This window comes from Cucurbitaria berberidis (genome assembly GCF_010015615.1).
Source record: "Cucurbitaria berberidis CBS 394.84 unplaced genomic scaffold K460scaffold_1, whole genome shotgun sequence".
Taxonomy (NCBI): domain Eukaryota; kingdom Fungi; phylum Ascomycota; class Dothideomycetes; order Pleosporales; family Cucurbitariaceae; genus Cucurbitaria; species Cucurbitaria berberidis.
In genome coordinates, this window is record NW_024468935.1 from 3,011,671 (window position 1) to 3,038,105 (window position 26,435).

The window sequence follows — 26,435 nt, forward strand, 5'->3', positions numbered from 1 at the left end:
TTATACGAATATGAGCTCGCGGTCGACGGTCCAGGATGTGGATACTGTAACACCTCATTGGCTGTCGTGGCTGCAAAGCCACCACCAAAAGAGTGACAATCCAGCTAGCTCTGCAGATCTCAACAAGGACATTCATAACTAGTTTGCTGACGACTATTTCTTAATCTCCATGCGCAGACAATCTCATTCGATTGACATAACAACATGTCTCCATGAATGTTCTTCATGACCAGCAGACAATTCGCGCTCCTCTAGTATTAGGGAAATGGAGAATCTCAAGCTGATATCTCAGAACCCCGTGGACAAATCTAGGCAAAGGAAACAAAAAAGAGAAAGCTCTTGCATGCATGGCTTGCAAATTAGAAGGACACTTTGCGACGCTAGCTTGAGGAAGATGCGAGGAATGCGAAGCCACCTAAGCGAAGTACAACTGGTAGTTGGAAAACCGTATTGTCTTCACACCAGGAACTAAGATCAGGCAGCCCAACGACTACACCGCGTGGAAACAGTAACGCAGCTTTGACGACTGTACTAGGCGCAAACAGCAAGGCGTCGCGATAACATAGTATCTTGGTCGTCAATTGTGCTGAAGGCCCCATGACCCATCAAAGACTCGCTCAAGCCGTGCGAGATGCTGTAAATATCCATGTAAACCCCAAGATAGCCTTAGAACCTTTTTAAATACCAATGCAGACTCTAATATTCTTATACTTCTTGCTCGTTGTTTGCTTAAAGTCTTATGGTGATGGGCTGTATCTGCCTCATCCCCGTCGTCTTCCACGACGGACGAAACTGTAAGCACCTCGCGGGGCATAGATAGACCGCGGTACATATTTTCGCTCGAACCTTCCCTTACCATTTATTTTGTATTGCCTGGCGTCTACTAGCTGGACGGTGGTCCTGTCTGAACCATCCCCAATCTGCGTATCCACCTCTCGAGATAAGAGACAATTGACAATCTCTTCGTTAGGAGGGAAGTTTCCATTAGTTGCGATAGCAAAAAGTAACGGCGTCTTGCCGGTACTGTCTTTGGCCTCATTGTTTGCGCCGTGATCGAGAACTGTAGCTACTAGGGCAGGCAGTACTGGCCCTCTTGCTGCTACTGTAATGTTAAGTGGAGTCTGGTCACTGACTAACACTGTTGTTCTGACCTCGGGGCTCTACATATCTCGCTCTCGTGCTGCTAGAGCATGGATATCTGCGCGTTTTGACAGAACAAAGGCAGCAAGCGGTCCGTTGTTGTTATCCAAAACCACATGTCCATCAAGCTCAGTGGCTGCGTTTACAGTTGAGGGAGCATCACGAACTAAACAACATCCAAGCGAGCCACACCAGTTTCGTGTTCTTCTCACCTTCGCGCCTCGAATTAATCTCAAATTCAATCAGAACTGACACCCCGCCCCCAACTGGGGTTCGGTCTTGGGGCGTAGGCTTGTTTTGGTTTCTTATCCAACGTTCGATTACGCGAGGTGGAGCGCCGCATGAAGTAGCTGCGCCTCGTTTCGTGTTGGTATACTGACGGCAAGGCAGCTTCTCCAACATGTACTTTAACGCGTACTATTAGAACACGCTTGATCGTACGCAAATCCAGATTGTGTGCATAATGTACCTCATGCCCCGCAACGTCTTGAGAATCATCTACAACGGCGATGATAGCACTGCAAAGGCAGGCGTCCAATGCTCTACGCAAAGAAAGTCGCAGACGAACAAATCAGCGCGCAACTCCAAGGATCCGACTACATCATCGATCGCGTGAGTTGCTGTGCCGCTGAGGCACTGCTGTTGGTACTCTGTTGGTACTCTGTTGTTATCTATCGCCATATCACGAGCCATGCGCGTTCTTGAACTTATGCTTGTCGGCAAACTTGCGATTGGCGTGCGGCGGGGTCTTTCGCCATGCTATAACCTTGCAACGCTGATCAAGGTCAATTTAACCTGCGGCGCAGTCGTCCTAAGTCGCCATTGTGACTCTTTCCGCAATATCTTTCCCTTGCTTAAGGTCATGGTACGTTATCGCAAGTCATCTCAACCGGTGAGGGTTGCGGCGATGCATGCGACGTAGCGAACCCCTGTGACCCTTCACATGAACACTTGGTAAGGGCCAACTGTTCACAACAGACAGCGGCATGGCTGTGTTCATCTACAAGTTGCGTCTGTGGGGTAGTCGGACTGAGTAGAAAAGCTTTGTTTCCAACAAAAGTGCGACGGTGCTGGTGTTTCAAGGGGTGCAGCAACGGAAAACAAACGAGCAGACCCAACGAGAGACCTGGTTGCCTCGTTTCTCGGGAACGTTTGCTGACTCGGTTCAGCTCAGGCCCACTTCTGACTCCGGATCGGCAGCCTGGCCTTGCCGCATGAGGACGGCACAGTTTCAAACACACGCAGAGCTGCGCATACACATGGGGGTTTGATGAACTGTTGCTGTTGACGGCGAGGTGGTCTTTGTCATTGGGCGGGAAGCGCGATACCAACACAATGCCCATATTTCCACCTCTGAAACGAAACTCACCTTTTCCAAATGATGTGCTGCAAATGGGCAGTGACGAATGTGGAGCATTGCTGCTGATGGCGGATGTACAAGCCCCGCGCCCCCCTGGACAATAATACGGCGTTGGGCCTTGCTCCCCTGCGTAACATATAATTTCGGTCACCGCAGGTGGTTGCAGATCGGCATAAACAACAACGCCTCTTCTTTGCCTGGAGCCCCCCCTTTGATTATACAAACATTGTTCTCCCATCAGTCCCTCAATCTACTTCTTGCGCCCGGCCAAACAAATTAGCGGAACCAACACATTATCAGTACAAACATCGCTCGAAATCACGCAAGAGAACACCGGCTTACGCTTTCATCCATCATCCACCACACTATGTCTTCTATCCCACCACTTAGCCCAATGGGTCTTCCAGCCTCACCGCGCGCAAATCGTCAAATGCAACTCCTCTCTCCGCTCGATACATCATTCTCATCAAGCGAATCAGAAACACCACCACCATACTCTGGCGCATCCGAGAAGCAATCACCACAGTCCCCGGTTGACACACGGCAACGCAACCGCGACTCGCTCATCTTTGTCAACGCAACCATCCCACTTAGTCCCGCTTCCTCGACCACCAGCTCACTACGGAAACCCGATCCGTACGAAGGTCTTACACCACGCAAGCGCAGCGTCTTCGCACGATTGTTCTGCTGCTTTGGCCGCGAGGAGAGGACAAAGCGACGAGTGATGCAGGCGACTGAGTTCGAGAAAGTGGGCGAGCCTAGTCACTGGTCCGAGTATTGAGAGATGGAAGGTACTTTCGCCATGTCCGATTGCGCGTGTTGGAACTACCGGTCCGACCCACCCTGGTCTTTATTCGAAACGGCAACTGTCGACACCTACACATACGGATGCTTCCGCACCGAGATTCGAAACATCCGAGTGTGCGCACCGTTATCAAATTGTCATTGCGACGCTTTCTTTTGTATATATTCTTAGTCTGCTCCGGACACTATTCTTCCGTGGTGTTTCAACTGGACTTGCGGTTCCTTTCTTACTTGTTTCAGCAGGCTTGCTGTTGCTTGCCTGCTTAGCGTAGGCGTTGGAGGTACCCTTTACTTGGTCATTTCATTACAGTCAACTGGCGTATCGACGAGCCGTGCCTCTAGGGTGGTTGCCCTTTGAGGCTGTGGTGTTGTTCTTCCACACTTCATTGTAAATATTTGCAAAATGCTTCAGCTTGTCATAACACGAACATGGGTTGTGAAGATATCACTTTTTCAGACTAGTTGGGGGTGATGTGACTAATATGCTTTCAATGCGTAATTCTTAAGGGTATTTTCGCTAATCAACATTATGTACGAGACCGTGTCACTGATCACCCTGCTAGCGTGGTGATAGCAGTCCATACCGATGACCACAGTGAGCTCTTCCTCTCAACCTCCATCCCCTCCAACAGGCGCCGGGTCTCTTCAATGTCTGCATTCCAGCTCAGCACAGCATCTTTCTCCTCGGTAATTGCAATGTCATTGGGAGCAAGCGTCGCCGCGTCCTCAATGAGAGTTATAGCCATAATTCTTTGGGCAGAGGCGCGCATCAACCTCAAGCACCTTGCATGTCGATACAGCATCTTCGCCGTCTGCTCGTTGCTAGGTGTCCAAGTGGCGCCAGCATGGTGGGCAAACAGTGCACTCGCAGTCTCGCACTTGCGCAAATGCGACATGGCGATGAAGCCATTGCGCTGAACATGGGGTCCGGCGTAGTCTCCGCACATGTCGATCTGCAAGAACTGGGCATGCAACAGGTTTAGAGTGAAGTAGAGGTCGGCAGTCTTGTTGACAAAGTCTTCGCCGCCCCTCTCTTTGAGGCTGAGCCAAGAAGAGCTATGGCGCATGCGCTCGAGGGTGCGCATGGCATATGCCCAGGAGTCGGAAGCGGCGTAATAGCTATTTTGCTGCCATTGGCGCTTGCCAACATCTACACCGGTGCCGATTTCTTCGAGGGTCGACCCAGGTTCTGTCCACCGGGGTTTCGCAACCTCTTCAATGACAGTTGCCGCAAGAGTCGGGTCAACAGGGCCTAGGATCCTTAGATTGGGAAGGTCGCGTAGAAATGTTGCAATTGGTTTCAGGAGACGCTCTTGATTCTTTGGGGCAAAGAAGCGGGTGAGCTTGACTTCGGCGTTCATGGATGCGTGTTGATCTGCTCTCGAATTCATATCTGCCATCACGCTCTCGATGTCAAGGCGTTCGCATAGATACGGCAAATCCGCGCGCAGCATCATGATCTCGAATACTGAGTACTGAAATGCGGCGGACGAGATGGGCTTCGATAGCGTCATGTGCATGGCGTACTCCTGATGCTGGCTCACTTTGCGAGTATTGGTCGTAATGACCGGAATCCCATCACCGAGGAACAAGTGTCTAACATCGAAACCTCGACATGTAAAGCGAACGAATTGATTGCGCTTGATCATATAGTCGGATGCTTCGCAATGGATTTGCTTGTTGGCGCGTAGGAGGGCTACTGTTTGGTAGCTTAGGCGTCGCCTGCTTAATTGTCTGATAAAACTTGGATCTTCCTCAAGCTCGGTGTCCCATGAGCAAAGTAACAGGTGATAGACGTTGTTCCTAATCTCACCGGGGAGATCCAAGAAGCGAAAGGGTTGTGTGGGTTGGTAGAAGGCCATCATGGGTAGATGCATGGTTTCGCTGAGTGATGTCGAAATGGCTTATTGCTGGAATTTGGCGTAAATCGAAGGTTGTCGGGTAATTTAGCGCAAACGAGTTCAAATTGCTAGGCAAAGATTTCGCGAGGAAGCTGTCGTTGTAGAAGGACTTTTCAATGATCAATGAAGGAGTGTTGATGCCTATAAATTTGTCGCTCTGGATGGATTGTTGCTAGGCTGTTGATTCTCATTTGTCTCAAAGTGGACAAGGAGGGAGGAATGAAGCGGTAAGAGGATGTTATTGTCGCAATTCGAACAGAAATCTTGGTCGTTGAAGCTCAGCGCTCCATTCATTCCCGACTTTCTTTAGAAGCTCGGGCGCACGACCGTTCTTATGTGAGTTCTTAAAGAATCCGTGGGACTAGGAATAAGAGCCGACATCCGGCCTGTGGAGCCTTGAGTTCTCGCGGATCCGTAAGAAGAGTGAGGAGAAGTAAAGAGCTGAAGCTTACACCTGCATGGTGATGTCGTGCTAGGTGCTCCTCATTAGCTCGGGAAAGATCCCGAATTCTTTTTTTCGATTTACCCGTCGGGAAAGGTCCGTAGCCTCACGACGAACGTCGAAGTCGGCGTTCGCTTGATCTCAATTCGGAGAAGGGAGATTATTCGGGTTCAGCTTTTTGAATCTACTCCAGATTCTGTGCTTCCTGAGGCCTTGTAGAGGGCATTGGCGATGTACATGGTGGCTCTAACTTTCCGACCCCCGCATCTGAGCAGTCTCTCATGTCATCTTCCATTCTCCTCTACCTTACCTTGAACCCACTCATCAAATGACATGCCCTTTCGTCTAAGCACCCATTCAAGCACATTATCATTTCCTAGCAATCCTCTATTATCGTAAAACAATACCATCCGCTGCGCTGCATCCCTACTCCCTACATCAGCACCCTCGCTCGTTCCATACAATCTCGCCAACAGTCCTTTCACAGCATCTTTCTACTCTAGCTTCGCAATATACATGCTCCTTCCGCTCCTTATGCAGTCTTGATTCATCATCTTCATTAGTTGCTGTTCAATACACTGTCTAGAATCATGTGCTTTCCTGCAGACGGTCTCTAGAAATGCTGCTCTTTCCGGCTCGGCGCAAGTTCCTCCATCCTGCGGAGAGTAAAGTGAGGAGGGCGCTGGCTAGCTTATTCCGGACGATGTGAACAGAAGGATGTCTTTTACGGGCTTCACTGGCATCTTGGTGGTGGTTTACTTGCGATTTGGAAAGAGTTATATGCGTTGTAGAAAGATTATGTAGCATGATTGACGAGACGAGATGCTCTAGTTTTTGACGTCACGTTCTACTCAGCTCTGACTTCTCTAGCTTTGGTCAGGTTGGATGTAGTAAGCTGGTCAGAGTAAGAGACGCATCATCGTCTCCCATGTGAATAGGCATAGTACTCTAAGTTGTACTAGCTCGACCAGTCGTATGTTGAGTCAAGATGGCTTTAGAAGACCTATTATATTATAAATGCATGTATCAGTCTTCAATATTATAGTTATCACATCTATTCTCTAGCAAAGCCTAAAGGACATTGTATCTCCATGTTGGCCAATAGCTGGAGCTCCTTATGCCGCGGTAGTTACTTCTTTGGGACGCCCGAAGCTCTCGTACGAGCTGTGGGTCATCAACATCGACGTAGACCACCAACTGGTATTTCCCCATATGGGGCTCGCAAGTAGTCAGTTGTGCACGCGATTGTGCGCGTTTCATGGTGGCGGTCGGAGCACTGTCCTCGGCTTCTGCAAAGTCTATCGGCCCATGGCGCCGTGCTAAAGCCAGCCTTGCGTGGCATGTGGGGATATGGTGGGGGAGGGCTCAAGCATGTGAGTTTGGAAACAACATACAACTACGTATGGCTGCTGCACTGCTATGAATATGGTTAGAAATGGCTTTGACATGCTGATCATAATCGCAGTCCTATAGTCATACGAAGGCAATATCAAAGTTCTGTAACCAAGCAATCGGACTAGCGGCTCCTTCAAACCTCGCTACGTCACGCGGTCTGCCTTTGCCCTTCTCCGACAACCTCGGCTCGCTCCATACACTCAGCTCCCCGGCCCGCCGTACTAAGTACCGCCGACAAAAGCAGCGCGTGCGCATCCCGCCTCGGATCTGTTGAGAGCTAGTATTTCAGAATTCCTATCTCTTCCAGTCGTTGCTTCACACACTCCTTGGTGATGTTCAGTAGAGCAGCACGAGCGCGCCTGCCCGCCTCGATACTTCGCAGACCAGTCTTGAACCAGCACCAGACACCTAGGGTATGTTGTTTTGGAGAGTAGCTGAGGGTTGGTGGGACGTGAAAGCTGATGTTTGTGTGTGAGTAGATTGTCGCAATGGCTCCAGCCAGGAAACAGTCGAGTCTGCCAGCAGGTAAGTTTGACATAGCTGTCCTCGACGAGCTATTATCTACCATTACAAGTATGAAAGTTAACTTGACGAAATCGATAGGCTACAAAGAGGACCACAGCAAGGGTGCCATGCTCCGCTTCGAAGACTCCCTCCCACGTCTTCCCGTCCCCACACTCGAAGAAACCGCGAAACGATACCTTAAATCCGTTCACCCGCTGCTCTCCAAGACTGAATTCGACGCGACCACAAAAGCTGTCGATGAGTTTGTAGCCCCCGGTGGACCCGGCGAGACATTGCAGAAGCGCTTGATCGAGCGGAGAGAGCGGCCAGATGTCAAGAACTGGATCTATGAGTGGTGGAACGATGCTGCGTACATGGCCTATCGCGACCCGGTTGTCCCGTATGTGAGTTACTTCTACTCGCACCGCGATGACAAGAAGAGGAGAAACCCGGCCAAGCGCGCTGCTGCCATCTCTACCGCGGTGCTGGAATTCAAGAAGATGGTAGATGGGGGCAGCTTGGAGCCAGAGTATATGAAGAAGTTGCCCATGGCCATGAGCTCTTACGAGTGGATGTTCAATTGCTCCCGAGTCCCCAAGAAGCCTTCAGACACCGCTACCAAGTTCCCCTTCAAGGGAAACCAGCACATTGTCGCCATCAGGAAGAACCAGTTTTGGAAGATTCCCCACGAGATCAATGGCAAGCAGCTGAACACCAGCGAGCTTGAACTGCAATTCAATCGCATCTACGAGAAGGCCGAAAAAGCCCCCGCAGTCGGTATCCTCACATCGCAAAATCGAGATGTATGGTCAGAAGTGTACCCTAAGCTCAAGGCCTCAGACGTGAATGCAGCAACCCTCGAAGCCATCGAGTCCGCCTCGTTCGTCGTCTGCCTCGACGATGCCTCCCCGGTAACTCTAGAAGAGCGCTCACACCAGTACTGGCACGGTGACGGCGCAAACCGCTGGTTTGACAAGCCACTTCAGTTCATCGTCAACGACAACGGCACCTCAGGCTTCATGGGTGAACACTCGATGATGGACGGCACCCCTACGCACCGCCTGAACGACTATGCCAATCAGCAAATCTTCACAAACGCCCTTCCATTTGACGATCCGAATGTGCGCTCCGATCTGCCCAACCCGAAGCCTCTCCGCTTTGAGGTTAGCAAGGAGCTACAGAAAGATATCGATGATGCGCAATCACACTTCGCCCGCCAGATCGGCGCGCACGAACTCCGTGTACAAGCATACCAGGGGTACGGCAAGGGTCTGATCAAGAAGTTCAAATGCAGTCCCGACGCATACGTACAGATGATCATCCAGCTTGCGTACCACAAGTTCTACGGCAAGAACAGACCTACCTACGAATCCGCTGCTACGCGTCGCTTCCAGCAAGGTCGTACAGAAACATGCCGTACTGTCTCGGACGAGAGCGTGGCCTTTTGCGCAGCTATGGCAGACCATAACGCTACGCCTGAAGAGTGCCAGAAACTCCTCCGTGCAGCCCTCAATGCGCATGTCAAGTACATCTCCGACGCGTCTGACGGCCGCGGCGTAGATCGCCATCTTTTCGGTCTCAAGAAATGCTTGAAGGAGGGCGAGGATGTTCCCGCGCTGTACCAGGACCCTGCGTTTTCGTACAGCTCCACGTGGTTTATTTCTAGTTCGCAGTTGAGCAGCGAATACTTCAACGGCTATGGTTGGTCTCAGGTCGTAGACGATGGCTGGGGCATTGCGTATATGATCAACGAGAACAGCATTCAGTTTAATGTTTGCTCCAAGGGATTGGGCTCGGTAAGTTTCTCATCATTTCGATAAGCGGCGGCTAGTAATGGGACCCACTGCTAACGAGTCATATAGGAGAAGATGAGCTTCTACCTCAACGAAGCTGCGGGCGATATGCGGGATGTTATGGTGCCCACGCTTGAGGCGCCAAAGGCGAAGCTATGAGTAAATGGAGAAGGAGATGCTGACCTCTGCTTCTGTTATGTATATATATGGGACTTGGGTCACAAGCTAGAAGGATAGATTCGCATTTAAACAACAGTTACCTAGCCAGCCAGGTAGAAATAAACGCTTACCTTCATGTTGAATTGTCCACTTCCACCCCCGCATTTACTCGTATACTGGCGTTCACTACTAAAGCTCAGTAATAAAATTCGCAGGACCCCCTCAAACAATCCATCTGCCCGGCGCACTATGACACGTGATACATCAGGTACATGGGAATAGTTGGCTATCGTTATTACATAATTCGTGCACAAACAAGTATAATGGAGATACGAAGAGGGAGTATTTTGTGCTAAGGTACAGATCAAAATCTACACATTTCCAGTCGCTAAGATTGCTTGCATGAAGCACCAAAGAATCCAGTCCCGTCCAGATCCGGTGGCCCAAAGTCATTCCTAGTTGTACAACCCTCGCCTAAACACTTTTGAAGCGCTTACGGGCTCTGCTTAACGAACTCGACACCCTTGGCGATGTTCTTGGAGAGATCGGCCAAGCAGGCATCGAGGAGCTTCTGCTCGTGCTCGGTGATCTTGCCAACGGGGTGGATCTTCTCAACACCGTTGGGGCCGAGCTCGACGTTGGAGGCGAAGTATTCGCAGCCACGGTCCTTGTACAGCGGCGAGTCGACGAAGGTAGGCTCAATCACGTTCTTCTGGCCCTGGGCAGCCTTGAGCAAGCTCTCGGCGAAGCGCGCACCAGCCATGGCCATGGAGAGGGTAGCTGAGCCGGCGCCGTCCTTGGCCTGGACGACCTCATCACCGCCAAACTGCACGCGCTTGACGTAAGCGTCGAGCTTCTCGCCCTCGAGGTTGTAGCCGGACTGGGACAGGAGGGGCACAATGGTGGCGCCGGAGTGGCCGCCGACGACGGTGATGTTCTCGCTGGCTGGATCGGTGTTCCTGAGCTGCGAGATGAAGCGCGAGGCGCGGACAACGTCGAGGGTGGTAACACCGAACAGGCGCCTGGGGTTGTAGACGCCCTTGGACTTGAAGACCTCGGCGGTGATGGGGACGGTAGAGTTGACCTAAATCAAAATATCAACAAATGGCTTCTTCCTATGCAGACCTTGTATGCATACCGGGTTGGAGATGATCAAGATGTTAGCCTCAGGAGCGTGCTCAGCGGCGGCCTTGGCCAGATCGCGGACGATGGAGGCGTTGGTGTTGAACAAGTCTGGGCATCTGTCAGTCGTGCACTCTTGCCAGGCGCTTTCACTGCATACCATCACGAGTCATGCCAGGCTTGCGGGGGACACCAGCGGGGATGACGACGATCTCAGCACCCTTGAGGGCCGCGGCGAGACCTGAGGGAGTGGCTTCATGGCCGATGACCTTTTTGGGCATTAGCAAATGGTCGGCACGCGCGTGTGGGTGTGGCATTGTACCTCGCTCTTGGTGTTGATGTGGCCAATATCGGCAGCGACGCCTATACAGCAGCTGTCAGTGGCTGCGTACTATATATGAGGGGGTCCATGAGTGGTTACCGGGAGCTAGGCGGATATCGTAGAGGGAGAGCTTGCTAACTCTGGGGTTGAGCTTGAGGAGGAGCGACAGCGGCTGGCCGATACCACCGGCAGCACCGAGAACGGTGACCTTGGATGACTACCAGACAAAAATATTAGCATATTAGACTTCAATTGCGACCCATTGGCGCCGGGAACGCTTTGTAGAAAAAGCAGCGGCGGGTCCTCGGAAGTTTGCGTACCTGACGGGCAGACACCGAGAAGGCGCGGCGCTGGGCCTGAGAGAATGCTTGCCTGGCAGCGAACATTTTGGCTGTGAGTTGAGAGGGGAGGAGATGAAGACTGGGCTGGACTCAATCGTAAGGCGGGTAGAATGGAAGATGCGGAGAGAGGTTTTGCGGCAACCAGCTACTTCAGCGTGGGTCAGTGCTCCTCGGCGGTTGTCGGAGCTACGGCTGACCGCCACCCATCACCACATTCTCCACTTCTCCCGCGGGGGTCTCCAGAAGACGTGATGAGCAACCGGAATACTCAATTCGGGACAGAAGGGAGGCCTCTGGGCGTGATATGTGGGGTGATGGAAGCTACGTAGGTTGTAGTTTTTGATGGTACTCACGCATCACTCTTCTCCATAAACCTCCCTTGTCCCCAATGTATCCGCGTGACTGATTCCACCTTCCCAAAAAAGATATCCCATGATGAAGAGCTTCTGATTCAACATAAATTCTTTACTGCCTCCAGGGCTGCTCCAGGCCTCCAGGCTGCCAGCCAATAAAAGACCTTCCTAGTGAGTCAAGCTGCAACGTCACTCCAGCCTCGCGCTCAGACTGGCTATGATATGTACAGCTCAACCGCTAGGATCGCCTTGTGGTATCTTCAGTCCCTCAACATGTGTCAATTGACCCACCTGACTCGTGTCAGTCATGTTAAAAGGTAGTAAATGTGCCTTTATTGCTCTCCACTGAAGGAGCAAGAGGTACAAACTTCCATCGGGCTATCGACATCCATGGCTCTCCCTAACCAGGCCCCCGAGACTTCATCCAAAGTCCAACCGATTGAAATGATAGAAACCAAAGAAGCGGACAAAAACAACCAGCTCTCCCAGCACAACCAGTATGTCTACAACAACCTCCATGAACCAAGCCCTTCCAGCCCGCTCACGTCGTCTATAGCCGGCCTGGTGTATTCAATTTCTTTGCCCTCCCACGGGAGCTCCGCGATGTGATCTACTACCTCTACCTATACCGCCCTAGAAGCGTAGTTTACAATCCCCGCTCGCCACCAGCATTCCCGTTCGCGCACCCCGAAGACATCACTAACTTATTCCTGGTCAGCCGACAAGCGTATGAGGAGGGGCTGCAAGTCTTCTGCCGCTACAATACGGTTAAAATTGGCGACCCCGACCACATTGTCAAAAACCTCGAGGGGAAGCTGAGAATGTTCCCAGATAAACCCGGACGAATGTTGCAGTGCGTGAGCAGAGAGTACTTTGAGTCTACGTCGGGCTACGTTGTACGGGATACCTCGTTCAGCGCACAAACCCCAGCCAAGGTGTTCATCTTGATGCTACAGGACATGTATACGTTTAAATCCTACTTTCCCAAGCTCCGCCAGTTTACTGCTGAGTGGTACGCATGGAATCCTTTCTTTAAGAAAAATGGCATGAATTTCCGCGGTCAGAATGAGGAAGAGAAAATACAGACTTGGTTGGTGTGGATGAGGCGACATGTCCAAGAGGAACATATGGTGCCACCGAGGGGGCTGAGGTTTGAGTTGTGCATACACAATTCAATGCAGGCGCATGAGAATGCCATGAATGAGGCGTACGAGATACTATTGAGAGAGACGCCTACTCCTAGAGACGAAAGCATGGAACTAGAGGAAAGTGGGAAGAGGTGGCTGGAGGTGGCCTGGGGGGAGGGTGAAAAAAAACAGAAGAAGCCAGCGGCACTTGGAGGGGTGTTGCGGATATCAGCCAGGACATAGTGTAGAGCAAACATTGCGAAAGCGCACGCTACGATGAGCATGCCGATGCGGTATCGACGAGGAGATGGCTGCTTCCTAATGAGGGGACGGAATCGCATAAGAGTAAGATGATGACGAGCAATGCAAGAAGTGTGATACGCTGCTACTATTTTTTTTACCAAGTAAATGGGGCGCATGCATACATGGCTAATGAAAGTAAGCTACAGGTTCCCATGCGATCCTTGGCGCATAAACCAAAAGTGGAAGAAAATACACTGGCATAAGAGGATTCCCAAAGGGCCTATGCCCTAGTTGAGCTATCGGTGTCTCTATGAAGGTATTTTGAGTGCGAAGATGTTTATGATTACACTGAATCTTCCAAGGACAGGTCGACACGGTCAAGAAGAGCTTCGTGGTGTGCCCGTCGATGCTGCCAAGGACAGTGCTATTTCGAGACGGTCGCCAACCATGGTATCAAACTAAATACACTGGCATGCGTAGTGTACAATGCTATCTTACACTTGGACTCAGACCGCCGTTGACCCAAACGATAATTGGCATCCTGAACTGTAATATCTTTATTGGTCAGCTCTTGTCTCGCGTAATCGCCCATTTTGAGCTACTGCTGCCTGCCTAGGTGCCAACTTGCAACCTTCAGCTTTCCAGTCAACTACCCATAAAAAATCACACTCGTTCCTTCAGTAGCGAGGTCGATGCACATAGCCTTACATGCAGTCTTCCATTGGCCTTCGAGAAATACATCACAGCCTCAGCTTGCACAGCCACACTCTTACGGTCAATGCACTCCCAAGCCTAACTTCCTCGTCCTATTCTTCCACAGCTTCTTGTTGTCGATTACTTAAAACGCCGAACTTCCCTTAAAGCGAAGCTCATTGAGGGCAATCAAACACAACGAAAAGGGTCGTCTCCGTCGCCGTCGCGCCATCGGTCGTCTTCGAATCCCTCGAGGCCACGGATCCATATCTAGCTTGCCTCATGGCCGCTGTAAGCGAACGGAGAAGATACGAATACCAGCCCTTGGGTCCTGGGGAAATCCGCATACTCAGACTTAGGCCCGGGAGCGACGGGTCGGCGCTCTCTGGTGACCTTTTAGTCGTGCCAATCCACGCTGACTATTTGGTCTACGATGCTCTATCCTATATGTGGGGTGATTCGACGCCAACAGATGTTATCTACCTCTCGGACGAAGTATTGCCTATCGCAGCAAACCTCACGGCTGCTCTGCATCATCTTCGATACATTCACAGACCGCTCGTATTATGGGTTGACGCAATTTCTATCAATCAAGATGATATAGCTGAGCGTGAGCTGCAAATTCGGATCATGAGGCAAATCTTCAGTCTTGCAGATACGGTCCGTATCTGGATTAATGAACCCGACGTCGACGACACAAACGAAGCTGTTTCAGCATTGAAAGATTTCTCCAACGCATCTGACCGTGAATTTGAGGAACTTGGCCCGAATCCAAGTTTCTGGGATCCTGTGGTGCCAATCTTTTCGAATCCGTACTGGAATCGCGCATGGGTACAACAGGAAGTTTTGAATGCACGCCGTATCAGTCTTCACTGTGTAAACATCGTCATCTCGGGTGCTTCGATAGGACGGTTTCAACAAGCCTCTTGGAACTGGCATATAATTGCTATAGAATCTTCTCATGAGCTTGCTCCGGAATGGGGGAGACATATGATGCCTTTTGCGTTATACTACACCCCAGCCGCCAACGATATCGCAATATACGCAGACGGAATTAAACTTTGGCAGCTATTGCGTCTCCTTACAAACTGTAGTAATCTCGCTATGACCGATACGCGAGACCGGGTCTATGCTCTTATGCACCTCGCGGAGGACTATGAAGAAGGTGGCATCGAAGTCGACTACGCTAAAAATGAGGTAGATGTCATGATTGAAGCGGTTGCTTATCACGTCGCAAGAGCACAGGATATTGATTTCTTAGACGATTGTGCTCTCGGTGTAGATAAATGCTCTGTTCACGATGGCGGCACTTGTCTGGATGTGCCGTCTTGGTTGCCTCGAGTCTGGCTGGGTTGCGACACTGGACATTCGCTTTCTTCCGAAAAAGGACCAATGCAGACTCGGTGTCTTCCAAACTCGATCCTGACCACTGAGAGGCGCCTTCGCGTCCGGGGCTTGAGGTTTAACACAGTGCGACGATGTCTTAACCGTGGTATAGACTCCCCGGAAACGACCATTGAAGAGTTCTGGATTTCTTCCTTTGGCATCTACTTACGGGTCTTTGGTGGCTATAAGGTTCAAAGCCTGCCACGCGAATTGTATTCAATACTCGTTCAAAATTTCGTACGGATAGTCCCAAGCTTCAATGACATGGTACTAAGCCTGTCCACTTTTCTCCGTCTCGCCCAAGACCCACAGCTTGCCAGACGAGAGGTGGGCATTGATGGGAGCCTCTTAGTTGACCTGGTAAAAGCGTTAGACGGGGCTTCCATAATTGTGCTGGGAGGGATCTTGGAACTCCTTCAAGACAGGATGTTAATCTTGAATGAAACTGGAAATCTTGGACTGATATCAAAATGCGATTTAGATGAAAAAACTGATGAGATATGGGTCGCACTGGGATGCTCTTACCCGATTATTCTGAGACCGACGGACAACGGACGTTATCAATTTGTTTGTGCAGCTTATATCCCAAAGCTTGAGGAATTTCAGGTTCTCAAAGATCTTTCTAGCTATGTTCAGCCGGAAGATAAGGTTGGCGAGTGGACTGTTGTGGATATTGAGATTGAGTAGCATGCCGCTCGCTTTTCAGCATTGTCGGGAAGACTAAGAGTCATCGCAACATCTTGTAAGGTGCAGATTGCTTTGGGAAGTCTTGCGAACCTCTTTAAGCGGTTCTAGAATATATTGAGTAGGATAGATGAAGATGCGAATACGAGGCGTATGGATCACGGCTTGCCTTCGTGGGGAAGGCAACAAACGGTGATGCAAGGGTTCAGGTAATATGGCTGTTGCAAGAACGTGTCCCTCTGAAACTTTTTTGGGTAACAAACATTGTAATGATTTTCAAACCCCAGGGACTAGGGGCGATGTACAATGGTATTTTCGAATCCTTTGGTAGTCGAACGCAATATATCCCGCACATTTTCTACTAGCTATGAGTTCTCTCATCAGTTCGTCTACTTTCAACTCCCCTTTCGTGAAGATAGGCAACAGTCTCCTTCGTTCTTCTATGAAATCGAGCTCGTGCCATGTATCCAAGGTCCGAGATGTCTTGATAGTCTCGGGTGTCAGCTTCATCTAGCGCAGTCCAGCCATCATTACGGGCTGCATTCCAGTTCAAGTGCTCCCCATAAGCCTCGTCTAGCCTTTTGATTGCATATATATTTCCAAACCGAGCAGCGTAGTGTAGCGGTGTTTCGCCGGTCTGTGTGGTGCAGTTTGCGTACTCAGGATTGGGAAAGCGAGAGACGACAGCATCGATGATTGAGCGAACTTCATCATCAGGGGCTCGGTCTGTCATTGAATCTATTAGCAGACTCTATCAAAGTATACAGCTTAATTCACCTATCGGTACGCCAGACACTGCGTGAAGAAGTGTTACACCCTCATTGTCTACCACGGGTAGGTCGGCAGCGGTACCAATCAGGTTCAAGAGGTAGAATAATTGACCTGCTTTGTACACCGTTGATCCGAGGAAATTGTATAGGGTGGTGCTACCCACACTGTAAGGGATAACATGAGCCAAGAAAGCCGGCGAATACGCTGTGAGGATATCGGCGGCATCAAAGAAGTCGCCAGCTACAGCGACATCAAACGCAGTAAAACCTCCGTCATCTCTGATGTTAACATAATGAATTGCTGTCGCCGAGGAATGATTCTTCTCGATTGACTGGACCAGGGCAAGGACAATCCGTGGGCGCCCGGACACTGCATAGAAGAGAGGCGACCAGTGGACAACGGGATCAAGTATCGTAGCGTCAGCGCCAATACCCAGCAGATACTCGACTGTTTCGAACCGATTTTGCACTATCGCACCCATCAAAGGCGTCGTCCATCCTTCGGCCGACGACTGCCATTCATTCAATGGGCTATCCGGCAGAAGATTGAACAAACACTGCACCATAGCTAAAGTTGAATTAGCACAAGCGAAGGTCAGTGCAGAGTGACCGGTGATATCTTGAAACTCTTCGCAGGTATCGAAGTCCACAAGTAACTTCAGCGTGCTGTACACTTTGACACGGTAGTCTTTGGCTCCATTTACCAGAATCTCATACTTTTCCATCTCCAAAACGGAACACAATGCTTTTGCCTTACTATGGGTAAGCTGATGCGGCGGAATGTAGCCAAGCACGAGTTGAATCAAATCAGGGGAGAGCTGGCACGCAGCAAGCGCCAGGCAATCCAACCCATGGTAATCCTCGATGAGTGGATCAGCGCCTAAGACTAGCAAGACTCCTGCTGCTTCCATGCTGCTGGGCTTAGGGTCGTTGAGAGTGAAGGCTAATGGTGTCTGTTGTCGATCGCTATTTTGCTGGTTGATGTCCGCTCCCCAATCCAAAAGCAATTTTACAGCCTCTACCACATCAGTTCCAAATCTGGTCAAGTTGTGCAATTCGTTGGAAGCGAGAAAATCTGTGTCCCTTTTATCGTTCCGGGTTAATGGACACAAGATTTGAACTACTCCAAAATGACCGGCCTGACAAGCCATGAACAAGGGCGACTCATCGTAGTCGTTCAGAACGTTTGGATCCGCACCTTGAGCTACCAGGTGCGTCACTAAGTCCTGGCGGCCGTTGCTTGCGGCGTAGTGCAGCCATGACATCCCACATGCCATACCTGGGTAGTCGTGCAGCTCGTTGATATCGCGCGCGTCTTCCAGCCAATCTTCTACGGTGTCCGTGAGATAGTCCAAGGGATATTCGTTCCTCCATTGTTCACCGAAGCAATCCTGTCCGTAGCCACAGTATGTGGTCTTCAGATGCTGTAGTACTTCAGAGTACGAATCCGGGTATAGGTCTCTCAAACTGACCTCTGCCAAAGTTTCGCCTGAGTAGCAAGCATTTACTAGCAAATGGTGTATTGACTCGGCAGGTATAATCTCCTCGAGAGCAGATAGGAGAGGATACACCGACGCTTGTGCTTCTCCAGAGCCTGCCTCGGCGGATATCAAGAGCCATTTCAACGCTTGAAATGATTCGTCCTCATCTAAAGCGCCTGATATTACTCCTCGACAGAGCCAAAATAATCTTTGTGCGCCCTGTTCGATTCTGCTGGCATCATTGCTGGCCATGTCATCTAGGGATCTTTGGTGCCAGGTAGAGATTATATCTCCGGATGCTACAATCATTAGGTCTTGATCCCACCGTCGCAAGTCTTGATACTAAAACTAATTTAACTCCAAAGGCTTTGAATATCAGTGGGTGACACTGACCTGTGGGTGCTCGTCTGATGATGGATCGTTTGCGGGAAGTGATGGTACATGCTCTTCAAGACTAACAGAAAGCATGAGCCCTCAAATCGCGATTTTAGCATGTAGTCTGAACTCACCGAGGTTGTTCTTCGATATCAGTAGTACATAAAACCCCTCTGATCTGCGCCATGTCTTTACGATTGCTAGGCAACTCTTCGAGTGTCCATTCCATGATCTGCAAGAATCGAGATCTCTCATTTCCTGTCGCTCCAAAGTTTGAGAGAATATGCTTCTTTGCATGACCAATCATTAGTGTAGAATCCTTCTTCAGAGCTGCGATTTGGTCGAAGGTATACTCCGTGTCTATGTCTCCATTAGATTGTTTTCGGAAGTCGGAAAAAACATCTGTTCCGAAAGCAGCCAAATGACATGCCAATAGGCCAAAAGCATACACATCAACTTTACAAAGATCTTCTAGCACTATCTCTCCAAAAGCCTCGGGCGCGTCCCATGGCGGCGTGAATCCTTCCAACGAAACGTATGGCGACGTGTTGGCAATCTCCGATTTGAGATCCTCGATGAGAGAAGCAGAGCCAAAGTCAGATATCTTTGCCTGGAAGGTATCGTGGGATAGCTGGTAGATCAGAACGTTCTCCGGTTTGATATCTCCGTGAACAACTCTGCACCTATGTAGAGCCTCCAAGCCAGAAGCGATATCTGAGGCAAGGGATATTCGAAGAGTAGGGGTTTGGATTGATATGTCCGCCAGCTCTAGAAAATCCTTCAGTGATCCACAATCAGCCGTCTCCATGATGAGAATCGGCCATCTCCTGTCCAGCTCGTCTCTTTGCTTCTCCCAGCTAAACCCCAAGAGCTGGACGATGTTGCGATGAGATCGTAGAGGTTCATGAGCGAGAATTCTCATTTCTTTGACCATTGAGCCTAGCCTTACACCATCGCCGTTCACATCGCTTGTACCTAGCACCTCTCGAAGTTCGGGTGTTGGCGGCGCAATGTGTTTGGCAACAAGCCATTGCCCCTGTTTTAACTTCAGGCGAGTTTCTATCTTGTGCTTGGTATCCATTTTGAAGTTCTCGGGATTTATATCGAAATAGCGGACTTGGAATGACGCCCCAGTGGCTGCCTCTTGTCTAAGGGTCCGCTTGAAATAGATATATGGGACGTCAAGTTGGTCCAACGCGAGCTTGATGAATTCTGCCGGACCTTCCACTGAGGCCGATGGGACAGTTTGCGTAGTCTTGTAGCGCCTCCGTATGGGAGTAAGCTCTGGCATCTTTAGCAGACTTCTGGAGGTTCTCGTTGTCTAGGATGTGAATGCGAGATGGCTGCGAGGTGCCAAGCTGAGAAGCTGACATATAAGACAAGGTTGTGCGATGTGAGGAGAAACTGACGAATGAGATTTTTGTTGAGATGAGCCGCGATCAAGGCTGAGAAACGGACAACCACGGATACTCCTACACGTAAGCGTGCCTTCCCTTGACCGGTCAATGTGTCAGCCTGATTGAGATTTCCTTTCGGATATCGCATGTTTTTTCAGTGAACACCACACTCTAGTCACTCGTGAGTTGTTCTTCTGATCTTCTGACCTCTTCCAGCGCTGCGAAATGCTCTCTCCTATTCTCTCCATGCCAAAGATGAGTCGATGAACGTGTTCTTTTGATGAGACATACCTGAATTCCCACCAGCTCGGATCCCAGCCTTGCCACTTTCTTCGCCCGTCATGTCTGCAGTCGGCTTCATTAACAACGGCATATCTCTTATTGAGAAATCGCTAGCCGCGTATCATGCCATTGCAGATGCGAAGAATTTCGGATCCGATGCAGCAAAATCTGTGATGATGTTGCGGTTTGAAGCGTTCCGCTATCAAGAGTGGGGTCACGACAACAAGAACATCACGGCGATATTCCAGGCATCTAACACGGCGAAAAGCTCACAACCCCCCGAGGCAATTGGGGGTTTCGGTGCTAAGCAACCAATTTCACCCGTCTCTACATCTTGCGAGGCACTTTGTGACGCCGTCAACCAGGTCATCGACGTTCTGCAGTCTGTCAATCAGCTGCTGACCAAGTATAATCGAGCGTTCGAGTCAAGGGAGCAGCCCGGTCACTCTATCACTGATGGAATCTCAACAACTGCGATTGGCGCTGGCGGCTTGCAGGGGAAAATGCACGGTGCTAGTCAGAGATTCGAACAGCTCAAAGACTCTTTACAATCACAGACATCACTCGCCCGCAGAGTCAAGTACGGAATTACAACATGGAATGAGGCCGATAAAGAGATACTGAAGAGTCTCATACAACGATTTAAATACTGGAATGACAGTCTCTACGCGCTAGCGCCACCGGGAAGACAAGACCTCCAGGAATTGGTACTGGCATTCCGAATAGTTGGCGCGGCTAGATCGACCGCACAGTTGGAAAGCGTTCAAGGCGCAGCCGCGCTGAGCAGATACGAGTCGATGTACCGAAGCGCTACCCTTAAGAAAAACATCGGCATGATAGTAGGAGGTCCAAGCCTGAAGAAGAGTTATGACCAGTTGAGCATCGATTCCAAAGCCGCGAAGAGCCGCCGTTTTATCACCTCATACTTTTCCAACGATGTACCCACTGAACAAGTAGGCAGTGCTGAAAGTCCCTCTACGAGAGTACTACCAGAAAGGGTGCTCGTTGAATGGTATTACTACGATATCAAGTGGAGTCCGAAACAGGTGTTACTAGCGGATGAACGCGTGGAGAAATTCGCAGAGAAGTTTTCCATTGCTGAGAAGCCAGCAAACCTCCCGGTCATGAACTGCATCGGATGGGTCCAGCACCCCACAAAGACCGACAGAGCCTTGCTCTACAGACTCGTAGACACCTCCAGCGCTTCAAGCCAGATCGTTACGCTCAACGAGTTGTTGAACGGAAGCCACACATCGACAGTGATACGTCGTCCCTCGCTTGGAGATCGTTTCCGGCTTGCGGCCGCCTTGACAGTCGGGTTGCTTGAGCTCCACACCGTCGAGTGGATACACAAAGGATTCGGCAGCCACAATGTACTCCTCTTGTACAATCCCGGGGAAGGTGTCCGATACGACAAACCCTTCATCTCAGGCTTCGACTTTGCGCGACCTGACCGTCCTAACGAGGAGTCGCTCTCCATGCGGCCGTCAAAGTTTGACCTCTATCGCCATCCAGATATCCGGGCGGCTAAATTATCCTCAGACGCTCCAAAGCCGTCTTCCTCGCGCATGCATGATGTTTATAGTCTGGGCCTCGTTTTGTTCGAAATCGGAATGTGGATGCCCTTGGAATCCTATGTCAAAGCGAACTTGACTGCTGAAGGCTTTCGTGAGCGAATCCAAGGCTACGTAGATCAAGATCTTGCAATTTGGATGGGTGATCGCTTCGCCAACGCTGTGCAATCATGCTTGTCTGGCGAATATTTGCTCAAGTCAAAAACGTTCCCGCTTGCCGAGATGGAGGAGCAGGTTGATGATGTTGAAGGGATGGATGAAGACTTCACTTCAGACCAGAATTTTGCTAGTGTTCACCAGCTCGCCTACTTCTACCGAACCATTGTCTCAGAAATACATGGATGCCAGTGCGAAATGGGAGATCGCTGAGCTTCAACATGTTCGCATAGAGCACGAAGTAGTCTCTCCTCAGAGTCATTTGAACCTCGGAAGCATTCAAATGTTAGACCACAGCGCAAGAAGACTATGGTTAAGATAAAATGTTGAATTATTGGATTAAAAAAGGACTATAAGACATACCGCAAACCAAGACGAAGAGAATGCCTCTGTACAAAAACTATGTGTAACGAGGAGGCAAGAAGACCGAAGTGACGAAAGAAAATGACTACCAGTATGATACTATCTTTTCTCACAACGCCTTGAAAGGTTCGACCCCAGCTCGCCCGAAAACCAAAGAACGCCATAAGAGATCCCGCAAGTGGTGAGAACGCCAGACGTGCGACGAAAGAGGAGACGAAGAGATCGATGGTCCAGCAAAGCTCAACCTGTTTCCTCAGAGCACGTCTGATCTCCCAACAACCCCCTCCTCTCTCGAAATGGAAGGTCAGCCTTCTAAGCCTTCCCCTTTTTCGCAAGATAGTACGTCAGCAGATTCAGATGCTGTTCCCTTGCCCCTGCAACAGCCTTCCAAAACCCTCCATCTTCTTTCTCGCCGCCAGGTCCAGCTATGCGCTCGTGTAGTGCGATGCAAAATTCAATGTCTGCTTTGCGCACGTCCGCGTCCTGGTCATCCATGCAGCGCACCGCCAGCTTTCCGAGGCGTGCGGTTTGTTCAGGCGTCAGAGTAACGTTCTTTGCGCTGCTAATTTGAATGAGGGAGGCGAGGGTGATGAGGGCCATTGTTGTTGTGCGGGTTGATCCCTGGTAGGGGAGAGGAGAGACAGAGGGCTTTGGGTTTGGTGATGAGGTTGGCGTGGAGGTTGGCGTATCTTCGATCAGGGATAGGACGGCGCTGAGACAGTCCGATGTCTGACCGTACTTGACGATTTCATCGGCAGTGGCTTCAAGATCGATCGCGATATGCGATGTATTCTCATATTGCGCCTTCGTTTGCAGGATCGTGCAGAGAACGCGGGAGAAGTATTTCGCTGTCTCTCTACGATAGAGGGATAGCATCGCCCGAATAGTTGCTAAAGCCTGGACCTTGAGGTTTACTGCTTTCATCGGCGACATCTTAAGTTCCTGAATAGGTGCCTCGAGGAATTCGAGACATACTAGGAGTAGCCTGCCAAAATTCTCGTCGTTTGGACCCCAGATTTCCTGGTTTGACTTGACCATATCTTGCATGCGGCGGAACATATGTGCTTCCACTGTTCGGCCTTCAATCTTCTTGATGCCACTCGCAAGCAACTGACGATTCTTAAGTACCTCAGCGTTGTTGGATTCGTAGCTTTCGGTGTGCATCACGCTTCCGGTACTCGTCGTCTTGTGATGGCCACGAGGGCGCTCTTCGCTTGAGTTGCCCATTATCATAACACTGGAAATGCTATCATTGCTGTGGCGTCGCTCGTTGCTCTTCTCGTTAAGAGGAAGCTCTTCAAGTACGAGCTTCTCCATCTCCGACTCTACGGCAGTTGGCTCATCGGCAACAAATGGATCTTCAAAAATTTGCACCTCTTCCTGAGCATCTGTGCCTCGTGTGCTTGGTCGATCTGGTGACCTCAATCGGGGACTCCGCGTTGACGAGCGTAAATTACTGATATCACCCACGGGTTTGGGACTTCTGAGCGCCGAAGTTCCAGGACTGGGTGCTGCTAAACGTCCAGTAGATGGCGTGTGCTTTGGAGGGGTGTGTTGTGTTGGTTGCACTGTAGGGCGTGCAAGGTTCGGGATCACCATCGTAAAATTATCCTCGTCTCCTAGATCAATCGTATCATTGTCAAGAAGCGCACTTGTATCCAGACCATTTCGCTGTAGGAACGGGATGGTACCTGGATCATGATGACTTTGCGATCGGACCCAAGGTTTCACCGTCGGCTGGCCCTCGTCCTTTGCTGTGCTCACAGTCGGGCTTCCTTGTCGAGAGCTCGTGCCAGCAGCCTTCGCTATGGGTTGACCAATACGAGACTTGCTCCGAACTGGGCTCACAGTTGGGCTGTTCTGAGTTTGTGCGCGGGGTCGGGCGGTGCTCTTTGGTGCAACCGACTTCTTTGCTGTTGTTGTGGCCGGTGTCTTCTCCGGAGTCATCGATGGAGTGACCTTGCCCGCACGTCGGCTAGCATAGGGATCTGCCGTTGCCGGCCTGTTCAACTCGGGGCGACGAACTGGCCGACGTACAGTTCCCGACATTAATGAGCCAGTGCCCGTAGAGTTCTTCAAGGCTGACTTGGTCGATTCCCCTGACATGGCTGAGGGCGGCCGTGCTAGACCAGAAGACGTATTGGAGGCAAGTCTCGGACCTAATGACTTCGCTGATAGCGATTTTGCTGGTGAGTAACTTGCAGCAGCGGAGTTGGGACGCTCGGGGACACCTTTAGTAGCCGCCAACTTTGCTCTGCGTTGCTCAGCGATTTTCTCTTTCAACGCATTGCGCGCAGCTCCAGCGCCCACGGATTTCGAGAACGAGGCTGTGCTAGTTTGAGACGAAGCGAGTGAAGCATTTGGGTTGTTAGGATCCTTTTCGAGCGCAGACTTCTCTCGCTTCTCGAGAGTATCAAACATCCTATAATCAGTGTCAGTACTTTCCACAATCTCTGAAACGGGACACGCACATTTCGGCTCTTTGTGGCCATACTAGCGCGAATGTCCAGTATGTGCTTCGATATGCCTCGCGCACTTTCGGATTAGCATCCGTGACGCCTCTTCTTATTAGCTTGTCCAGCGTGTCTAGGCCCCCCGAATGCTCAATATGCGACGTGTGCTTTTTTATCAGGGTTTTGACCCAACTCGCCGAGTGTGATCGGGGTTGTACATTCTTGTCCTGTGATGCCATGGAGACGTGCTGTAACAAGCGGCTGCTATACGAACAATTCTGGAGGATGGCGTCCACAGTGATGTTTCCGTTTTGCGCAGCAATGTTCTTTGTAGCAGCGCACATCTTGATGAAAGACTGGAGCAGGATCTCGACCCAGGGATCTATAGCGTGGCCCAAAGTCTTCGCGAGTTCCTGAACAAGCTGACAGCCATTGGTAGACATGGTAGTCCGAAGCGTATTGGCAACTTTTAGAATACCATCCAAAACGGACTTGATGCCCGCTATGAAAGCACCATGGAATTCCGTGGGCGTATTCCCCTTCAATATGCGCCGTATTTTGGTGCAGTTCTTGTCTCGTGCCAGCCAATTCTGCTCTGACTCTCTGCCTTCGAAGTGGGGCGCCATGTCTCTGAAAACGTCGTCTAGTTCGCGCTGCGTGTAGATGTGTATGGGGTCCATGGTGACCGTCTCGGTAGGTGGAGGCTGTTCTGCCGCCAAACTGTCTGCAAAGCCAACATCAGGCTGCAGAGTCTCTGCTCTACGCGCTGGTAGAGGTCGCTCTGCACGTGGTAGCGGCTGTGACTGCGGCACCGATGGCGGTGGCATCTCGGCGTCGTTTGATGTCGCAGCGCCGTCGAGATTTGTGGTAATGTAGGTAACGGTCGCTTTTCGGACGTTTAGGCTGGTAAGTTGCTTCTTAAGGTTGACCTTTGCGTGTTCTGGTGCATGCCTGTTCCATTTGTTAGTGGTGACCGCGGCTCAGTTCTGTTGAATAGAGGCGTACCCGAAAAGCTCAACGACGGCCTTTTTGGCAGTATCGCGCACGCCAGGGTCTGCGTCTTCAAGGTTGGTCACAAGCTGGTTGGAATAGCCCTTGAAAGGAAGACCTTCGGTCTTGTTCATCTGCGGTTGCACCCCTGTTAGATGGTGCTCTCTCTCTCCAACGCGTCACAAGAGGACGAACCTTCACGACCCACGTCATGGACGTCTCTTTGGCGCGAGCATTGTTGCCCTTGATGGCTTCGTGTATCAGCGTGTCAACCTCGGTCGGACATAAGTAGTGTAGGTCAGCCAGTATTTGTGACGCAGCGCTCCGGTGACTCTCGCGCGCGTCGCCCAGCTTGTCCTGCAGTATGGCGCATAGTGGCGATGCCTGTGAGGTGAGGGCCTGCGTCTCTTTCTGGAGTTGTAGCCGCTTTATGAAGTGGCTCAGCGTGGAGAAGCCTGCGGAGACGAGTGCTGCAGAGGTGGAGGCGGTGATGGCGATGCGAATGCACTCGAATATGGAAGCCTGGCAACTCTCGGGTACGCGGTTGTGCTTTATGCCGGATTTGAGGTTGCTGAACAATTCAAGGCGCTTGTTCACGTCGGTCGACGGCTTTTTCAGCGCTGTGAGGAGCGTCGCCGTTTGTTCCTCCATGATGTTGAGCGGATGCTAATTGACCAAGGGCATATGGTAGACGCGGGGCACAAGGGGAGGGATTGTATATGTTTGGGCGGAGGTCTTGTTGACAATCGGCAGGGGTCGGGGCGCGCTAACCAATCGTTGCATAGCGACCGTGCCCCCTCCTGAAACACTATTCCCGCCGTTCAC

At 50.8% G+C, this 26,435-nt stretch overlaps 11 protein-coding genes across 11 annotated transcripts; 5 read left to right on the forward strand and 6 right to left on the reverse strand.

The window, feature by feature from the left end:
• Window positions 1–1,873: 1,873 nt before the first annotated feature.
• Window positions 1,874–3,011, reverse strand: K460DRAFT_20348 (uncharacterized protein). The gene has a single exon (XM_040927201.1). The coding sequence runs from the start codon at window positions 2,736–2,738 to the stop codon at window positions 2,001–2,003; it is 738 nt and encodes a 245-aa protein (XP_040793267.1). The 5' UTR covers window positions 2,739–3,011; the 3' UTR covers window positions 1,874–2,000.
• Window positions 2,868–3,281, forward strand: K460DRAFT_274114 (uncharacterized protein; the record flags this gene model as incomplete). Its single annotated transcript, XM_040927934.1, has 1 exon — window positions 2,868–3,281. One exon carries the CDS (start codon window positions 2,868–2,870, stop codon window positions 3,279–3,281), a length of 414 nt encoding a protein of 137 aa, XP_040793268.1.
• A 490-nt stretch (window positions 3,282–3,771) lies between these two features.
• Window positions 3,772–5,631, reverse strand: K460DRAFT_361466 (uncharacterized protein). The gene has a single exon (XM_040932461.1). The coding sequence runs from the start codon at window positions 5,167–5,169 to the stop codon at window positions 3,856–3,858; it is 1,314 nt and encodes a 437-aa protein (XP_040793269.1). The 5' UTR covers window positions 5,170–5,631; the 3' UTR covers window positions 3,772–3,855.
• Window positions 5,632–7,063: 1,432 nt separating this feature from the next.
• On the forward strand, window positions 7,064–9,638 carry K460DRAFT_382324 (acyltransferase ChoActase/COT/CPT). The gene is made up of 4 exons (XM_040935406.1): window positions 7,064–7,455; window positions 7,522–7,567; window positions 7,646–9,342; window positions 9,409–9,638. Exons 1-4 carry the CDS (start codon window positions 7,375–7,377, stop codon window positions 9,496–9,498), a joined length of 1,914 nt encoding a protein of 637 aa, XP_040793270.1. The 5' UTR covers window positions 7,064–7,374; the 3' UTR covers window positions 9,499–9,638.
• Window positions 9,639–9,822: 184 nt separating this feature from the next.
• Window positions 9,823–11,363, reverse strand: K460DRAFT_361470 (malate dehydrogenase). Its single transcript, XM_040932462.1, has 6 exons — window positions 11,263–11,363; window positions 11,042–11,159; window positions 10,943–10,983; window positions 10,781–10,889; window positions 10,637–10,731; window positions 9,823–10,582 (listed from the first exon to the last, which is right to left on the reverse strand). Exons 1-6 carry the CDS (start codon window positions 11,326–11,328, stop codon window positions 9,992–9,994), a joined length of 1,020 nt encoding a protein of 339 aa, XP_040793271.1. The 5' UTR covers window positions 11,329–11,363; the 3' UTR covers window positions 9,823–9,991.
• Window positions 11,364–11,765: 402 nt separating this feature from the next.
• K460DRAFT_361472 (uncharacterized protein) lies at window positions 11,766–13,150 on the forward strand. The gene is made up of 4 exons (XM_040932463.1): window positions 11,766–11,890; window positions 11,942–12,133; window positions 12,193–12,941; window positions 13,007–13,150. Exons 2-4 carry the CDS (start codon window positions 12,027–12,029, stop codon window positions 13,009–13,011), a joined length of 861 nt encoding a protein of 286 aa, XP_040793272.1. The 5' UTR covers window positions 11,766–11,890; window positions 11,942–12,026; the 3' UTR covers window positions 13,012–13,150.
• Window positions 13,151–13,981: 831 nt separating this feature from the next.
• On the forward strand, window positions 13,982–15,772 carry K460DRAFT_271573 (uncharacterized protein; the record flags this gene model as incomplete). The annotated part of the gene is made up of 2 exons (XM_040927738.1): window positions 13,982–14,542; window positions 14,666–15,772. The coding sequence occupies 2 exons, from the start codon at window positions 13,982–13,984 to the stop codon at window positions 15,770–15,772; spliced, it is 1,668 nt and encodes a 555-aa protein (XP_040793273.1).
• A 245-nt stretch (window positions 15,773–16,017) lies between these two features.
• Window positions 16,018–16,547, reverse strand: K460DRAFT_361474 (uncharacterized protein; the record flags this gene model as incomplete). The annotated part of the gene is made up of 1 exon (XM_040932464.1): window positions 16,018–16,547. A coding segment is annotated over exon 1 (368 nt), but the record flags the coding sequence as incomplete, so codon positions are not given.
• On the reverse strand, window positions 16,402–19,909 carry K460DRAFT_20358 (uncharacterized protein). The gene is made up of 3 exons (XM_040927205.1): window positions 18,530–19,909; window positions 18,414–18,474; window positions 16,402–18,362 (listed from the first exon to the last, which is right to left on the reverse strand). Exons 1-3 carry the CDS (start codon window positions 19,684–19,686, stop codon window positions 16,524–16,526), a joined length of 3,057 nt encoding a protein of 1,018 aa, XP_040793275.1. The 5' UTR covers window positions 19,687–19,909; the 3' UTR covers window positions 16,402–16,523.
• Window positions 19,910–20,092: 183 nt separating this feature from the next.
• Window positions 20,093–22,017, forward strand: K460DRAFT_391149 (uncharacterized protein; the record flags this gene model as incomplete). The annotated part of the gene is made up of 1 exon (XM_040935818.1): window positions 20,093–22,017. Exon 1 carries the CDS (start codon window positions 20,134–20,136, stop codon window positions 22,015–22,017), a length of 1,884 nt encoding a protein of 627 aa, XP_040793276.1. The 5' UTR covers window positions 20,093–20,133.
• A 113-nt stretch (window positions 22,018–22,130) lies between these two features.
• Window positions 22,131–26,315, reverse strand: K460DRAFT_361475 (uncharacterized protein). The gene is made up of 4 exons (XM_040932465.1): window positions 25,806–26,315; window positions 25,626–25,744; window positions 24,639–25,571; window positions 22,131–24,589 (listed from the first exon to the last, which is right to left on the reverse strand). Exons 1-4 carry the CDS (start codon window positions 26,259–26,261, stop codon window positions 22,480–22,482), a joined length of 3,618 nt encoding a protein of 1,205 aa, XP_040793277.1. The 5' UTR covers window positions 26,262–26,315; the 3' UTR covers window positions 22,131–22,479.
• Between the last annotated feature and the right edge of the window lie 120 nt (window positions 26,316–26,435).

What these genes read in the sequence shown, in the direction of transcription:
- K460DRAFT_20348 (XM_040927201.1), bottom strand. Translation starts at nt 2,738, where the DNA reads ATGGGAGAACAATGTTTGTATAATCAAAGGGGGGGCTCCAGGCAAAGA.
- K460DRAFT_361466 (XM_040932461.1), bottom strand. Translation starts at nt 5,169, where the DNA reads ATGATGGCCTTCTACCAACCCACACAACCCTTTCGCTTCTTGGATCTC.
- K460DRAFT_382324 (XM_040935406.1), top strand. Translation starts at nt 7,375, where the DNA reads ATGTTCAGTAGAGCAGCACGAGCGCGCCTGCCCGCCTCGATACTTCGC. An exon ending in ACCAGCACCAGACACCTAGG is followed by an intron (nt 7,456 to 7,521) that starts GTATGTTGTTTT and finishes GTGTGTGAGTAG; the next exon opens with ATTGTCGCAATGGCTCCAGC. An exon ending in GCTCCAAGGGATTGGGCTCG is followed by an intron (nt 9,343 to 9,408) that starts GTAAGTTTCTCA and finishes CGAGTCATATAG; the next exon opens with GAGAAGATGAGCTTCTACCT.
- K460DRAFT_361470 (XM_040932462.1), bottom strand. Translation starts at nt 11,328, where the DNA reads ATGTTCGCTGCCAGGCAAGCATTCTCTCAGGCCCAGCGCCGCGCCTTC. An exon ending in TCTCGGTGTCTGCCCGTCAG is followed by an intron (nt 11,160 to 11,262) that starts GTACGCAAACTT and finishes TTTGTCTGGTAG; the next exon opens with TCATCCAAGGTCACCGTTCT. An exon ending in CGATATCCGCCTAGCTCCCG is followed by an intron (nt 10,984 to 11,041) that starts GTAACCACTCAT and finishes GCTGCTGTATAG; the next exon opens with GCGTCGCTGCCGATATTGGC.
- K460DRAFT_361472 (XM_040932463.1), top strand. Translation starts at nt 12,027, where the DNA reads ATGGCTCTCCCTAACCAGGCCCCCGAGACTTCATCCAAAGTCCAACCG. An exon ending in CAGCTCTCCCAGCACAACCA is followed by an intron (nt 12,134 to 12,192) that starts GTATGTCTACAA and finishes CGTCGTCTATAG; the next exon opens with CCGGCCTGGTGTATTCAATT.
- K460DRAFT_20358 (XM_040927205.1), bottom strand. Translation starts at nt 19,686, where the DNA reads ATGCCAGAGCTTACTCCCATACGGAGGCGCTACAAGACTACGCAAACT. An exon ending in GATATCGAAGAACAACCTCG is followed by an intron (nt 18,475 to 18,529) that starts GTGAGTTCAGAC and finishes GCTTTCTGTTAG; the next exon opens with TCTTGAAGAGCATGTACCAT. An exon ending in CATCAGACGAGCACCCACAG is followed by an intron (nt 18,363 to 18,413) that starts GTCAGTGTCACC and finishes AATTAGTTTTAG; the next exon opens with TATCAAGACTTGCGACGGTG.
- K460DRAFT_361475 (XM_040932465.1), bottom strand. Translation starts at nt 26,261, where the DNA reads ATGGAGGAACAAACGGCGACGCTCCTCACAGCGCTGAAAAAGCCGTCG. An exon ending in CCATGACGTGGGTCGTGAAG is followed by an intron (nt 25,745 to 25,805) that starts GTTCGTCCTCTT and finishes GTGCAACCGCAG; the next exon opens with ATGAACAAGACCGAAGGTCT. An exon ending in GCCGTCGTTGAGCTTTTCGG is followed by an intron (nt 25,572 to 25,625) that starts GTACGCCTCTAT and finishes CAAATGGAACAG; the next exon opens with GCATGCACCAGAACACGCAA.